The 16,043-nt window shown below is 40.4% G+C and overlaps 1 protein-coding gene across 2 annotated transcripts; it reads right to left on the reverse strand.

Annotated features, from left to right (window-relative positions):
- Positions 1-1,192: 1,192 nt before the first annotated feature.
- fxn (frataxin) lies at positions 1,193-15,637 on the reverse strand. Of its 2 annotated transcripts, XM_061986588.1 has the most exons (7): positions 15,573-15,637; positions 11,999-12,067; positions 11,812-11,895; positions 8,349-8,437; positions 8,168-8,288; positions 3,932-4,029; positions 1,193-1,500 (listed from the first exon to the last, which is right to left on the reverse strand). In XM_061986588.1, exons 2-7 carry the CDS (start codon positions 12,035-12,037, stop codon positions 1,350-1,352), a joined length of 582 nt encoding a protein of 193 aa, XP_061842572.1. In that variant the 5' UTR covers positions 12,038-12,067; positions 15,573-15,637; the 3' UTR covers positions 1,193-1,349. The 2 variants fall into 2 exon arrangements, with proteins under 2 accessions (XP_061842572.1, XP_061842571.1); XM_061986587.1 differs by lacking the exon at positions 15,573-15,637 and having other exon boundaries at positions 11,999-12,166.
- Between the last annotated feature and the right edge of the window lie 406 nt (positions 15,638-16,043).

Here is a 16,043-nt window from a genome sequence, read left to right on the forward strand (position 1 = left end):
TGAGCAAGTAGTACTTGTGATCAATCGTGATTAGTCCAAATTCAAAAGTGTGATTAATCTGATAAAAAAAAATATTGTTTGACAGCACTACTTATACCATACCTCAACAATAATTAATTTATATTTTACAAAATGTTAAAAGATAATAAAAAAAAAACGAGCTGCGGGCCGAAATTGGCCTCGTGCACGTGTTAGATGCAGGAAGCTACAATAAGTGGTCAGCCTCTTTTGGACATTTTTATTGAGGAAAATACTTTGAAGCAGCAAACTCAAAAAGCAAATCTGCCGACAAACCGGTAGATTCAAATACAAATCGGTGAAAGGCTGAAGAAACTTCATACGAAGAACAAAAGGAGCGTGTAAAACCCCAAACAAGCCAGATGAACAACTCTGCTCACTAAAGCTACAGAAGGAACGAGTGGAACGAAGGTAAATCACATCATATATTTCATATTTACTTGGCTACATTATGTAACAGTAGACACTGACATGAAATTCCTATAATTAGCCGAAAGCCAACTGAATCGAATGCTAATGCTACCAGGCCAATGCTAGATTGTGTGATTGTGCTAAATGTGAGCTAAACTCTGACATTGATATTTTTAATCTTTTGTATTATCTACGCCTGAAATGGACAATAAAAACTAATCTTTTAATGAGGACAACTTTCACAATGTAAATTTACAGGCTTGGGGGGTTAAAGGCTTGATTTGTAGTGTATAACACAGGTTTTTAAATAATTGTTTTATATTTACTTACCGGTATAATAATCTAATGTGTGTTTATTTACATGGCGTCAATGTAAAAATAAACGTAATCAGACTGAGTTATACAAACTTTGTCCTGGAAATCAAAGTTACTGAACTTTTGGTGGAAAACCAGTTTAAAGGGAGAAAATGCATTATAATTAAGTTTTGTCTTGAAGTATATATTATTGTCTTAATTTTTATCATTTTGCTTTTAGGCACCACCTATTGATTTTCTACAACGCTTCTTCTTCTTATTGTCGCGGATGTGCTGGAGCCTTCACACAAATTAGTCGCCAATTATACAAATGAGTTTTGGGGATGTGGGGTGAAGCGGGTCCTCACATGGAAACTACACACACAGAAAACCATCAATTCTATGCTGAATTCCCTAAATTGTCAGGTGTTTAAAAATATTTGGATCACGTTGAATACCATACAAACACTTGTCCATTTTGCAACGTTTAATAGGATCATAAATTAAATATAGTTAAAATAACAATCAAGAAGCCCCACCCTTATAAATACTCTCCACTCTAATTGTTTACCATAGTTGATGTTACATGACCTTCTTTGGCGCCTGTAGAACTCACGGGGCAGAGCTCAACCCGAGGGGTCAGGAATACGCAGGCCAGAGAGATCCATGCTCATCTTGAAGATGGCAGAAAACTCCCGAGACAGAAGCTGGTGCAGGCTGATGCCATCATGACTGTAAACCCAACCGTCACCCGTCCAATCGTAGCGCTTTGGACCACTGAAAACACAAGAGGAGCACGTTTGGTTTCCAGGTCACACCTTTGAATTGGGTTCAGTGACCTCCTTCCCTATGTGGCAGGCGTAACTATGGCAATGTGTTAAGTTTGTAACGTATTACTGGTCATTGTGGCAGTAATCACGTTACAATGTAAAGAAACATCTTATGCAGAATGGGTACCGTTCACATTTGAACTCATCTGTACCAATTTTCCGTACTTTAGAGTGTGATGAACCATTAATTGTTGTTGATAGTAAAATTATATTACAACAATTAAAAATGTGCTGATTATGATAACTACTGTCCAGCTGTTATAACTTGTTTTAGTATCTCATTTCTGAGTCTCATTTGCAGACATGACATTAAGGTGCCAGTCCGAGACGTTAGATGGCAACATTGTATGGTTTATGGGTTTTTGTTGCACCCTAAAAAGTGTTAACACTGTAAGTATTGTACTTATTATTACGCACCAGCAGTTTGATTGTAATGTGCAGCTTAGTTGTAGTTTTCATTAACAGATTTGGATGTGTTGAAATTGCCATGTAAAATTGCTAATGCTAATTAGTAGCATGTCATTATCGAAGCCAATTAGCATACAGTTACTGCATTTTGGGAAATGGAGATCCTTAATTTACTTAGGTTGGAGCGTTTTTTAAGTCAATTTCTTTGTTGACATTGAAAATTGCAACATTACATAGAGATAGTTTGGTTCAGTCCAATCTCAGTGCTGCTGGAGTGATCGCGAAGAGCTGGCTGAGTCGGCAACTGGGTGTGACGCAATCCAGGTACCAAAACAAGGCACCGTTGGGTTTTACGTGAATTGGTGCCTGCGGAGACTGGCGGGATTCGCTCGGTGCCAAAAAAATTACCTCATTCGGTGCCCATCCCTGGAAGTTGTGCTTCTTTGATGACTAACTCAACTTTTTATTTGACCTTTTAAAAATGCTGTTTGCATTTGCGTAGGACAAGAGATGCTGTCGAAAAGCAGCAGCAGTATAGGATTTCATTCAAACGTGTGCAGCACTTGTACTCGGGAGGAAAAGATAAAGGAAGTGCTGTAATTTGCTGAGAGCTTGTCACTGCACCTACATGCACATTTCCCTGGCTGAAAGTGTGACATACACAAAAGAAGACACAACGTGTGCAAGCATATACAAAAGGTAAAAATGTGGACTTTGTATTTGCAAACCTTATAACAACACTAAAAAAAAGTACTAAAAGTACTAAAAATGCGTACATATTAGCAGGTCTGAATTTTGTGGAACAGTTCTTAAGTAAGTGGATTCTTCCTTTAATCAACAAGACAACTTAAATGCTCATCAAACTCAAGTAAAAAATGCAAACTTGTGCTGCACAATGTAAAGGTCGGTCATCTGTAGGGTTGGGCATTCTTTCAATTTGGACCATTCCAGTAACCACTTCCTTGTCTCGAGCTCGTTTAGCGTTTAGCTCGCCTGCTCCCGCTTGCTGTTACTCTCTATGTATGGAACATGTTTAGCCTCATCCTCCTGAGATAATAATACATGTAAGAAATGTAGTTTACAGTATATTTTCACATCCGGTATTTAAGCCTAACCCACCAAATTTTTGAAGAAATACATATTTTCTCATATATTAGTTGCACTGGACTATAAACCGCAGATGTATCCGTTGTGAAATAAGATATTTGTAAATGTTCATATACATACCTTAATTGTTTCCAAACGGTGCCTGTAACATGGCAGTAAAACAGCCGATCAAACAAAACAAAGGTCATTGTCATGGACCCACTAGCTGTAGAAGCTTGTTCACACATCAGATAAACAGACTTAATAACTCCACGGTGACGTTTTGGTGAATTTTCAAAACTGAAACAATACAAAAAGAATGCCATTATAAGTTAATAATACTAACACAGACCCATACTCGCTAATGCTACTGACGCTAGCTTGATTACATTACGATAGCACGGACAAACATGCATGGAAACACTCCTACAGACATCACACATAAGATGGTTTAGTAAGTATGAATTGTTGGAGTTATATTGTAAAACTTACAAACGTTGCTTGGGGTGATGAATCTTTTTGAGCAGAAAGGAAGGTTACACTTCGGTTCACGACACAAAACAAAAAGTAAATTTTCACGCAGCAGCACCCGTTTTATAAGCAGCAAGCATTGAAAAAAGTAGCGGTTTAAGCCGCAATGGAGCGGCTCCGCATGATGTACTGTATGGAGATAAAGCGAGCTTCTTAGCCACCTCTGCGGCAGCCATTTTCTTCCGGCCGGCAGACTGAGCATCAAAAACAGTAATCAACATTTAAAAACGTGGCGGTTCGATAAAATTTAATTGTAAGACGCGGTTCTTATCAATGCTTGACGCCCCACTAGTCTCGGTGTCCAAGTCTTAGTGTATACTGTATGTAAGATACTTCACGGCTTCTGGTCTCACCTGGTTGGAGATGAGAGCCAAATCTGTTTGTTTGGTGTCTGCTTGTTGATCACATATGTTCCTTTGTCCCCACCTACACTGACTGTCAGCACACCACTCTGCGGGAAAAGAAACAACACGCTTTATGAAGACAATCTTCAAAGAAAGCAGCCCTTTTTTGGCACATAATTAACAACCCTTATGTGAGACAACAACACACTCTTTTTTTATGTGTTGCAGATAGTGAACAACTCTTTGTAGCAGGTGGCTAACAATGCAGGTGATAAAAGATTTGCCTTTTCCACCACCTACTGACACATTGTAGAAATGAAATAAAGCTAAAAAAAGCTACATTAAAAAAAAAAAAAAAGAACAAAAAGGCATAAGGTAATGAGAAAAGGCTAACATATTGATACCAATAACTAATAAACACAAAGATATGAATTTAAATATAAGTTTTGACTTTTTATTGGTCTAGTTAATTACAAATGGCATGATGTCACACTACCACCATTTTGAAAGTAGAGAAGGGTAACGAATTTGGTACTTTTATAAGCGCTGACCGAATTCAGACGGTACCACGAGGTATCGATTAATGTCAAAATAAATGGTGCCATATTTTGATACGTCTGTTGTATGTGACGTCCCGTCCGGTTGCAGGCTAAACACCGGCTAACGTAAGCAATCACCCAAGCAGCACTCAGTCAAACTGTTGCAATTGTCAACACTAACAAAGCAAGTGTGCTTGGTAAAAAAAAACGTGAGTAAGGCTTTACTCTTTCAAAATGCGCAAGCTTGATGCTAAGTTCATTCAATTTGCAATAGACAGGCTAATATTAGCATTAACTATTTTACATGGCGATTCCACACACACACTTTTTATAAAAAATACAACTAAGATACATTTTATAATCAAACAGCTGGTGTGTAATAAGCACAATACTTACAGTACAAACACTTTGTTGGGTGCAACATAACACAAAAAAAGCTACTTCCTAGTTACACAACATACCATTGATGGTGTTTAAACCCTAGTTACTCAGTGGTGCACGCTTCGAACGCACTTCCTGACCTGATTAGCCTGTTTAAAGGGTTCATCTCGCCACCATGAGGACAAGACTTTAATTCTACGTTTACACTGCAGGCCAAAGTGACCCAAATTGTATTTTTTTTTTAATCAGATTTTTTCCATCAAACTTTTTACACTGCAAGTAAAATTTTATCTTTTTTCAGACTCCAGAGTAAACGCGGATGTGGCTCCAATGTGGCCTCGACGTCACTTGCATGGGCACCTCAATAAAGTAAAACAAAGGAAGTTGACCGGGAGGAAGTTGCTACTACTACAAAATAAAATAAAAGTCGCAACACCTGAAAATTAGTGTTTTTTAGGTGAAAGTAAATTTAAGTAATATAATGTATGAATGGATGTATATAGTGTAAAATATTTGGGAGGGTTGTAATATTTTTATGGCTGTTAAGTAGAAGAGACACAGACATCAGTGTGGATCTACGTGAGCTTTATTTTTCAACTCACATGTAAGCAAATACGCTACATCGTTAATGCCGGTCCTTCAACAATCGCTATTTCTTTGTAATAAAATATATATTTATATATTACATAATGCCTATTATTTGCGCACTACTGACAAGTGCCATCCATCCATTTTCTACCGCTTGTCCCTCTCGGGACTAAAAAGCATAGCTGTGTCACTTGAGGGCAAAAAAAAATCTGATTTGGTATGCAGAGTAAACGTGGCCAAAGTCAGGGGCGAGGGAGACTCACCCAGATGTTCACGGCCAACTTTGTAAAGACGGCACCACTACATTCTGTCCAAGCGCAAACAAAGTAAACAATTCAGTATCGCGCAATGAGCCAAACCCTCTAATTCCCGGAAGTTGTGCGCGTCCTCGTCGTGGCAGGCGTGGAGTCAGACGACGAGTCAGGCATGGAAGCGGCAGCAGACGAGTCTGGCGTGGGTTCGGCAGGCGGCGAAGCTTGGCGTGCGTCCTGGCTTGGTGCTTGGCGTGGGTCCTGGCTTGGTGCTTGGCTGGGTGGTGCTTGGCGTGGCGGGTCTTGGCGTGGCGGGTCTTGGCGTGGCGGGTCTTGGCATGGCTGGTCTTGACATGGCGGGTCTTGGCGTGACTCCTGGCTTGAGTCCTGGCTGCGTGGAGCTGCTACGGGCGGCGCTTGGCGGCGTGGAGCTGCTGCGGGCGGCACTTGGCGGTGTGGAGCAACTACGGGCGGCGCTTGGCGGCGTGGAGCAGCTACGGGAACCTGCCGTGGTGCAGGTACAGGAATTTGTCGTGGTGCAGCGACAAGTGCTAGCCGTGGTGCAGCGACAGGTGCTAGCCGTGGTGCTGCGACAGGTGCTAGCCTTGGTGCAGCGACAGGTGCTAGCCTTGATGCTGGTGCTAGCCTTGGTGCTGGTGCTAGCCTTGGCGCTGGTGCTAGCCCTGGAGCAGCTAGCCGTGGTGCTAGCCGTGGAGCAGCTAGCTGTGGTGCTAGCCGTGATGATAGCCGTGGTGCAGCTACTGGTGCTAGCCGTGGCTTTGGCTTCGGCGGAGGTGGCTTAGTTGGGGGTTGCTGCTTGGTAGGCCAAAAGACCGGTGGCGGCGGCCGGGCTGGAGGCTGTGGCTTGGCAGGCCGGAGAACTGGTGGTGGCGGACGGGCTGGAGGCTGTGGCTTGGCATGCCGAAGAACTGGTGGTGGCGGCCGGGCTGGAGGCTGTGGCTTGGCATGGTGCAGCTGAGCCACCCCACTAGAACAGTTACCGGCCCTAGCCCCCCCCTCAAGGAGCGGATACCAGACGCGCTCCCCGTGGTCTGGAACCGTTTTTAGGGGTGGGTGGAGGGAGGTCAGGAGGAGGGCAGAATCCTCCCCTTTAAATTGTCCAAATTGTCTTTCTGTTTTACCAACCTGGGTTTTATTGGGTGAAAAAAAAGAAAAATCTTGGGGCGTGGCATGAAAACTCGGACATGGCTTGGTTTGACAAGACAAAGAATTTGGAAAAAAAATCTCCAGGTCTGTGGCGTCCTCCTTGAGCTGCCAGGCTGGCTGTTGTCCATTTCCGCCCGGAGGGGGAAGAGCCCGCGGGAGTGGCGCATCCTGTCCACCCGCGGAAGTCTTTCCTCGTCCTTGGCGACGTTTCCGGGACGGGAGCGACGCGCCGATCGGCACCAGCTTGCCTCCAGACCCCCACATCATCCCCCTGCGCTCCCTGGGGGAAAACGCCTCCATAGCGCGCAGGACTTCCCACGCTCCCTCGTCCAACTTTTTTGCGGAAAAACTTTTCTGTGCTGGCAACATTCTGTCAAGACGTGGACTATGGAATGTTTGTTTTCCCAAGATGCAAGTAAAGTTGGAGTGGACATGGCGTGAAGGTAAAGACATGATTTAATATTACTATAAAAAAGGAACAAAAAGCGCGCACATGCGGAAGTACAAACTTGGCTATGAAAACAACAAACTAGCACAAAGGCAAACTATGAACATAAAACAATCAACACTTACTGTGGCATGAGCGGAGCATGAAATTTACATCAGCATGAAAACTATGAACAAGCATGAATAATGATAATGTCGCCAGGCTGACTTCCTGGCAACTACGGGCTTAAATAATACAGACATGATTGACAACAGGTGCGCGAGTGCAAAACGTGAAATAGGTGAAACCAATGGTCGTCACAAGACAAGGCAAGGGAGTGAAAACAGGAACTAAAAAGAGTCCAAAAACCAAGCAGACCATAACTAAACAAAACATGATCACAGACATGACAACAGTATTGTTTGTTTCAATATAACTGAAGGCTCCACGCCACTCCACTGTGTCAATTAGGTTTTCATTGAGGGCAACTTCGATGTCATGGCTGCCTTGTATTATATAATCACCTCATGATATTATTACACAATTCCCTATGAATTTGATTATTAAATTTTTCTGTACAAATTAATGATGTCTTGCTTTTGAAATCCATATCTTAATGTGACGACAGCAAATACTGAAAATATTGTATTTCAACAAAAATATTTGGAGTCTATGAACATATTATGGGTTTTGCATGATGTTAAGTTTTAAATACATGCAATTTAACTTGTCAACATTGAAAGAGGGAACATGATGTGCTTTACATTTCTTCCAGTTTGACATGTGTTTTAAGAATGTCAAATAGTTGTTGTTTATGAGCATATAATATATACATAAGCACGGTACTGTTAGTGTTGATGTACTGGGAGGTTATAGAACACTGCAGACTTACAGAAAACACCACATCATAGTCTGCTCCAGTGAAAGGTTCATCCATTAAGTCTTCAAAGTAATCAGCCAGGGATTCCAGCGTCTCTTCAGCTAGCTTCTCATAGGCTGCCTCAGACAGCTCACTGGGAAACACATTTCAAATCATGGTGAACCTTGTCAAATTATCGTCTGTTATTGTATACCTTGTGTGCAAAGCATGAGGTTCTCGTCGTTCAGCGGTCAGGTGGATGTTTCTACTCCACCTTTCAGGGCCATCGGTAAATCCATACCACTATGACAAACAAAGACAATGTTTTTTTATATCATAATTCATGACAGTATTAGCAGCACTGTCTAATGCTTATTTGAAAAAAATGGAATTTGATCAAGTATGGAAAATGGATGACTGATTGGAGGATGATTGACTTACTGGGGGCTGAGTATTTTTAGACAGCACACAAATGTATTCGTAAAAGACAATTTAAATCAGTGTTTCTTAACCATAGCAAAAATATCTGTTTCTCAGCTATGGGCCGCAGCAGCACCCAGTTGCAATACACTTTTCCACCACTTGTGGCAGCAATGACAATATCAAACAAACAAAAGAAGTCTGGAGCTAAAGTCATAGAGAAGTTTATTAAAGCGCAAAAATTATGAATAAAGTGGTGAGGCTGTATTTTAATTCTATTAACAGTTTAGTTAAGAAACATATTCATTATTAATTTAGTTTATTTATTTTAACACAGCATTGTAATAATTGTATGTAAATGTATTTCTCGTCAGTAGTCCCTTCTCATGCAGAATGTTTGGTAAGTACTTTTTTTTTTAATCAGCCTGACCTAAGATGTATGTATTAAATAAATAGTAAGGTTGTAAACTGTAAGTAGGTGAGATATAATTATTGAATACAAATAAAATCAAGAGTGTCAATATTTGAGTGGGGCCCCTGCAGTGGAAAAGTTGGCCTCCAAGGTCAAAAAGGTGGAGAAACCCTGATTTAAATCATACTGTATATAATTTCTCTTACATACTAATTAAATAACATCCTAATTGATTAAATTAGAGATCAACCGATAAGTTTTTTTCAGGGCCGATACCGATTGTTAGTAGTCAAGGGGGCTGATAACCGATTTTGGAGCCTTTATTCATTTGCAGTAAAAGTGAGCTAAACATGAATAGTATACGTTTAAGGCTTCACATTGTTGTTTTGTAGGAAACGTAAGACCAGTAACAAAATGTTTTATGCGGCGCTAATGTTGTGGTTCATTTTGCAGCAAAAAACATCAGGGATTTTCACAAACACCTTTTTTAAGTGTGTCAAAGAGGAGCATCAATATTTGCATTTCAAAGTATGGGAAATCTTCTGGGAAATAGGTAATTATTTGGCACTACATCACAACAACTCACTATCTACTCAAATGTATAGCAGTTTATGGATTTAATACATTGTGAGGTTTTCTGATGAGGAACATTTAAATAAAAAACACTCTGGGCTCCTTCACGTTGATTATAGTTGAGACATTTTTCAAGCTGACTGACATTTCTTTCTGGATGTTACGGAAACTATGAGAATGTGTGAGCTGCTGCCCACTCTAATTTACTTACCGTATTTTCCGCACTATAAGGCGCACCGGATTATTAGCCGCACCTTCTATGAATTACATATTTCATAATTTTGTCCACCAATAAGCCGCCCCGGACTATAAGCCGCGCCTACGCTGCGCTAAAGTGAATGTCAAAAAAACGCTGCGCTAAAGTGAATGTCAAAAAAACAGTCAGATAGTTCAGTCAAACTTTAATAATATATTGAAAACCAGCGTTCTAACAACTCTGTCCCAAAATGTACGCAAATGTGCAATCACAAACATAGTAAAATTCAAAATGGTGTAGAGCAATAGTAACATAATGTTGCTCGAACGTTAATGTCACAACACACAAAATAAACATAGCGCTCACCTTCTGAAGTTATTCTTCATTCGTAAATCCTTCGAATTCTTCGTCTTCGGTGTCCGAATTGAAAAGTTGCGCAAGCGTGGTATCCAAAATGGCCGGTTCCGTCTCGTAGAAGTCATCGGGAGTCAGTGTCGCTGTTGTTCTGTGAATCCTGCCTTCCGGAAAGCTCGGACCACAGTTGTGACCGAAATATCTGCCCAAGCATTTACGATCCACTGGCAAATGTTGGCGTATGTCGTCCGAGGCTGTCTGCCCGTCTTAGTGAAGGTGTGTTCGCCTTCGGAGCTGTGTGAAAAAAGCCACCCGGCCTCTTCGCGTAAACTTCCCTTAACCACTCGCTCATCTTTTCTTCATCCATCCATCCCTTCGAGTTAGCTTTTATGATGACGCCGGCTGGAAAGGTCTCTTTTGGCAAGGTCTTCCTTTTGAATATCACCATGAGTGGAAGTTAGCATGGCAAGCTAGAACCACAGTGAAGGATGACTTCATTCCCTGTGGAGCGAATATTCACCGTACGTGCTCCCGTTCCACAGTGCGGTTCAGTTGCTGTGAAATACGGTAGTAATCCGTGTGCGGATGGAGAGATTGCGTCTTTTTATGAACCGGATCGTTTAGTAGGAGCCATTTTGTGGTCTTTACAGATGTAAACAGGAAATGAAACGTACGGTGATATCCGCGCGTTTTTTCTTCTTCTTCCGGGGGCGGGTGAAGCGCTTCCTGTTCTATGGGGGCGGGTGAAGCGCTTCCTGTTCTATGGGGGCGGGTGCTTTCCTTGGCGGTTGCTTGCGTAGAAGAAGAAGCGCTTCCTGTTCTACCGGGAAAAAAGATGGCGGCTGTTTACCGAAGTTGCGAGATCGAAACTTTATGAAAATTAATCGTAATAAAGCGCACCGGGTTATAAGGCGCACTGTTAGCTTTTGAGAAAATTTGTGGTTTTTAGGTGCGCCTTATAGTGCGGAAAATACGGTATATAGTAAGTCTTCTAGTTGTCAACATATTTAAACAAAGTTTGGATTTTTGGCAGAGTTATCTTGTCTGTTGTCTTCATGTCCACCCATCTCTGTCGCGTTACTTGATTGAGTTAATGTGCCCACGCTTTGAGTGTTGCGGACGGCAACTCCATCGCTGCAGGAACGAAAACAAACAAAACTGGACCAGGAATATACCGGGAAAGAAGGACAAAAACTGGATATCCTGGCAAAAAATTGGGGAGTTTGGACTACTACGCTACTGTATTTCAATGTTGGTCTTTATGGTGATACCTGGAAAGCAAAGTTTTTTTTCTGGGGTGGTTTTTCTGAGAACCACTGGTGTACACATTTTAACACTGTTTCCTTACATTACTCCTTTTTCCTATTAACAAATGATTTTATAAATATATATTAAAGCCAATAAAAATTGAGCTGAAAGTGCACTTTAGACGCCCCTGACGTGCCCATTATTATAAGAGTAGCTATTAATACATTAACTCTCAGAACCTAAAAACGAAACTAAAACTGAAAGTAGCGCGATGACGCATCAATGTTATGAAATGCCTTTATATAACCTTGTGGTTTAACTTAAATATAATTTCAAAGCAATGCTAGATAGTAAGAATGATAGGAAAAACATTTTATATTAAATGTAAACGCTTCTGCGTGGTGCTTGTTGGGTTGAATTAAACACGTTTACAAAGCGATAAGGCTCATGAGTCTAGAAGCAAAGACGACTTACCATATTTGTGGCATGTTTGATGCCTGTGGGCTGCGTGTGTTTGTTTGAAGGAGAGCCCAAAGTGACAAGACACAATCCGCGGAGCTGAAACGAAAGCAAACTGATATTCGTGAGCGGTCGCTTCCAGACAAAAGTTTGCAAACGTTGTGTAATAATATAAAAACAGGCAGCGTCATAAATCAAATACCTGTTTGGTGATAGTTGAGAGCCTCAACAAAGACGCCATGTTCCGTTGTGTGCATGTAATGTTACATATCTGGGAATAAATACATGATGTTTTACTGAGGATTAGCATGTTCAACTCTGCTTTTTCCGGTCTCAAAACTCTTCTTCGTCGCACCACTCACGCAAACCCAAAAAGATGGTACACACTGCCATCTAGTGTATCGGAATATGTTAGCATTTTTTTTTTTAACTTCGTTTCAACAGTTGCAGAGAATAGTACATAATAATAGCCCACATATAAAACAAACATTATATATAAATATTACAGTCTTACAGAACAGTAGAATTTCTTAAAATGTATATAATAATATAATGATGATAATAATACATATAATAATATGGTGAATGTGTCGTACTTGTATAGCGCTTTTCTACCTTTTTAAGGTACTCAAAGCGCTTTGACACTATTTTCCACATTCACCCATTCACACACACACATTCACACATTCACACACTGATGGCGGGAGCTGCCATGCACGGTGCTAACCAGGCCCATCAGGAGCAAGGGTGAAGTGTCTTGCTCAAGGACACAACGGACGTGACTAGGATGGTAGAAGGTGGGGATTGAACCAGTAACCCTCAGATTGCTGGCACAGCCACTCTCCCAACTTCGCCACGCCGTATATAATAATATTAAATCCATCCGTCCATTTTCTACCGTAAATATAAATGTTATGAGAGTAGCGTATGTGTGTGTGTGGCCCTTTAACAGGTGACAGCATGTTAGGTGAGTGACGTCGGTGAGTGTGTGGGTGAGAGAGGAGAGGGAGCAGTAGCGTGAGTGCGGGCGGGGACTTGTTGTTGTGGTGGATTGGCTGTGAGCAGACATGAATAAAGTTACAGTTGCAACTAATCGCCGGACTCATCATTCACCCTGGAGTCCGGAGCTGCGGAGACCCACTGCCGGGTAGAGTGAAGGGTGTTGCCCCCGAGATACATCGGCCCTGGAGGAGTGTCTCCCCTGTGCCCCTCGACTACGGTCTGGGGAGCCGGAAGCAGGAAAGGTGCAACATAAATAAGAAAATATAATATATAAATACATAACAATAATATACATACATAATTAATATATATATAATATATATATATATATATATATTTATATATTATATATATATATATATATATTTATTTATATATATATATATATATATATATACACACACATATATATATATATATATATATATATATATATATATATATATATATATATATATATATATATATATATATATATATATATATATATATATATATATATATGTATATATATGTATATATATATATATATATATATACATATATATTATTGTCTTATATTTAATTATGTATATATATTATGATGTATTTATATATTCTGTTCTGTCAGGCTGCAAAATGGCGCTGACACAGGGTCGGCTCAGATGGCGGCACAACCAAGTGCTCAGCAAGCTGGCAGAGGTGCTGGAGAAAATACATAACAATAATATACATACATAATTAATATATATATAATATATATATATATATATATATTTATATATATACATATATATATACATATATATATATATATATATATATATATATATATATATATATATATATATATATATATATATATATATATATATATATATATATTTATATATATACATATATATATATATATATATATATATATATATATGTATATATATGTATATATATATATATATATATATATATACATATATATTATTGTCTTATATTTAATTATGTATATATATTATGATGTATTTATATATTATGTTCTGTCAGGCTGCAAAATGGCGCTGACACAGGGTCGGCTCAGATGGCGGCACAACCAAGTGCTCAGCAAGCTGGCAGAGGTGCTGGAGAAAATACATAACAATAATATACATACATAATTAATATATATATAATATATATATATATATATATATTTATATATATACATATATATATACATATATATATATATATATATATATATATATATATATATATATATATATATATATATATATATATATATATATATATATATATATATATTTATATATATACATATATATATATATATATATATATATATATATATATGTATATATATGTATATATATATATATATATATATATATACATATATATTATTGTCTTATATTTAATTATGTATATATATTATGATGTATTTATATATTATGTTCTGTCAGGCTGCAAAATGGCGCTGACACAGGGTCGGCTCAGATGGCGGCACAACCAAGTGCTCAGCAAGCTGGCAGAGGTGCTGGAGAAAAGTCGGCAGGAGGCAAACAAACAGAGTCTAGCAGAAAGCCAATGCAGGATCCACTTCCTAAGGCAGGGGGAACCTGCGACACATTCCAGCAAGAGAACACCCGCCAAGCTATTTACACCAGGGGCGGCGTGGAAGATGGAAGTGGACCTGGGTAGGCAGCTCCAGTTCCCACAGGAGATATGCAGCACCACCTTAAGACCAGATGTGGTGCTGTGGTCTGCAGCTCTGAAATCAGTAGTACTGATTGAGCTGACAGTACCATGGGAGGAGGGACTGGAGGCTGCCTACGAGAGAAAGAAGGCAAAGTATGCAGACCTGGTCGCGGACTGCAGAGAAAGTGGATGGAGGGTGAGACTGTATCCGGTGGAGGTGGGAGCCAGAGGCTTTGTGGGCAGATCAACATCACGTCTGCTCAAGGACCTGGGACTACGTGGAGCCACCCTGAGCAGATCCACCAAGGAGCTCTCAGAAGTAGCAGAAAAAGCTAGCCACTGGCTCTGGATCAAACGACGCGACAAGGCTTGGGGAGCAGTATCCAAGTAGGTTTTGCTGCAGGGGGTGTCAGGGAGACGTCCCTGTTCACTGCCCCGCCACCGGGAGATGTTCTGGGCTAAGGGGCGAAACATCAATGAGAGGTGGTCCCCAGCTGAAGACCCTGCAGCAAAACCTTTTCTGGTATGCGGTCAGGTTTAGGCCTGCCTCAGGGAAGAGGACGTCCCTGCCATGCACAGTCCACCACAGGCACCGGTGGAGGTGCAACAGGCCTAAGGCCCAGCGGCAAGACCACCTTGCTGTAATTAAAATATAAATGTATTATATATATACATTATTTTGTATACATATATACATACATACACAGCAGTGACGTGCGGTGAGGTTGATGGCTGGTGAGGCACTGACTTCATCACAGTCAGATTTACAAACATATGAACCCTAAAGAGTATCTTATTCACCCTTTGATTGGCAGCAGTTAACGGGTTATGTTTAAAAGCTCATACCAGCATTCTTCCCTGCTTGGCACTCAGCATCAATGCTTGGAATTGGGGGTTAATAAATGACCAAAAATTATTCCCAGGCGCGGCGCCGCTGCTGCCCACTGCTCCCCTCACCTCCCAGGGGGTGATCAAGGGGATGGGTCAAATGCAGAGGACACATTTCATTACACCTAGTGTGTGTGTGTGTGACAATCATTGGTACTTTAACTTTACACATACAAACTGTAGCACACAAAAAAAAAACGTTATTATGGCCTTACCTTTACTTATAAAATAAATCCATGAGCCGCTACTGTACTGGATTAATGCAATCCCTGACGAGAGTCTCATTAGCGCCTTCAAAATAAGAGCTCAAGGCATATACTGTATAACAGCGCATAACAGGAACTTAGCATCACAAAGAGGAAAGCCCATGAAAATAGGTTACAAAAGTTATTTAATAAGAAGCCAAAAAGTGCAAAAACAATAATGTTCGTGTTGGAGGAGTTGTGAATTAGATACACCTGCAGTCTGCAGGACCTGCAGACTGCAGGTGTATCTAATTCACAACTGAGTGATTCCCTTGTCCTACTGGGGGACTTCAACGCTCATGTTGGCAACGACAGTGAAACTTGGAGAGGCGTGATTGGGAAGAATGGCCGCCCGGATCTGAACCCGAGTGGTGTTTTGTTATTGGACTTTTGTGCTCGTCACAGATTGTCCTTAATAAACACCATGTTCAAGCATAAGGG

Source organism: Nerophis lumbriciformis, linkage group LG12 (assembly GCF_033978685.3).
Source record: "Nerophis lumbriciformis linkage group LG12, RoL_Nlum_v2.1, whole genome shotgun sequence".
Taxonomy (NCBI): domain Eukaryota; kingdom Metazoa; phylum Chordata; class Actinopteri; order Syngnathiformes; family Syngnathidae; genus Nerophis; species Nerophis lumbriciformis.

Excerpts from the sequence above, each read along its gene's own strand:
- fxn (XM_061986587.1), bottom strand. The coding sequence starts at position 12,106 with ATGCTAATCCTCAGTAAAACATCATGTATTTATTCCCAGATATGTAAC. Across the intron at positions 8,438-11,811 it reads TCAAACATGCCACAAATATG|TGGTATGGATTTACCGATGG; the intron begins GTAAGTCGTCTT and ends TGTTTGTCATAG. Across the intron at positions 8,289-8,348 it reads CCTCATGCTTTGCACACAAG|TGAGCTGTCTGAGGCAGCCT; the intron begins GTATACAATAAC and ends TGTGTTTCCCAG.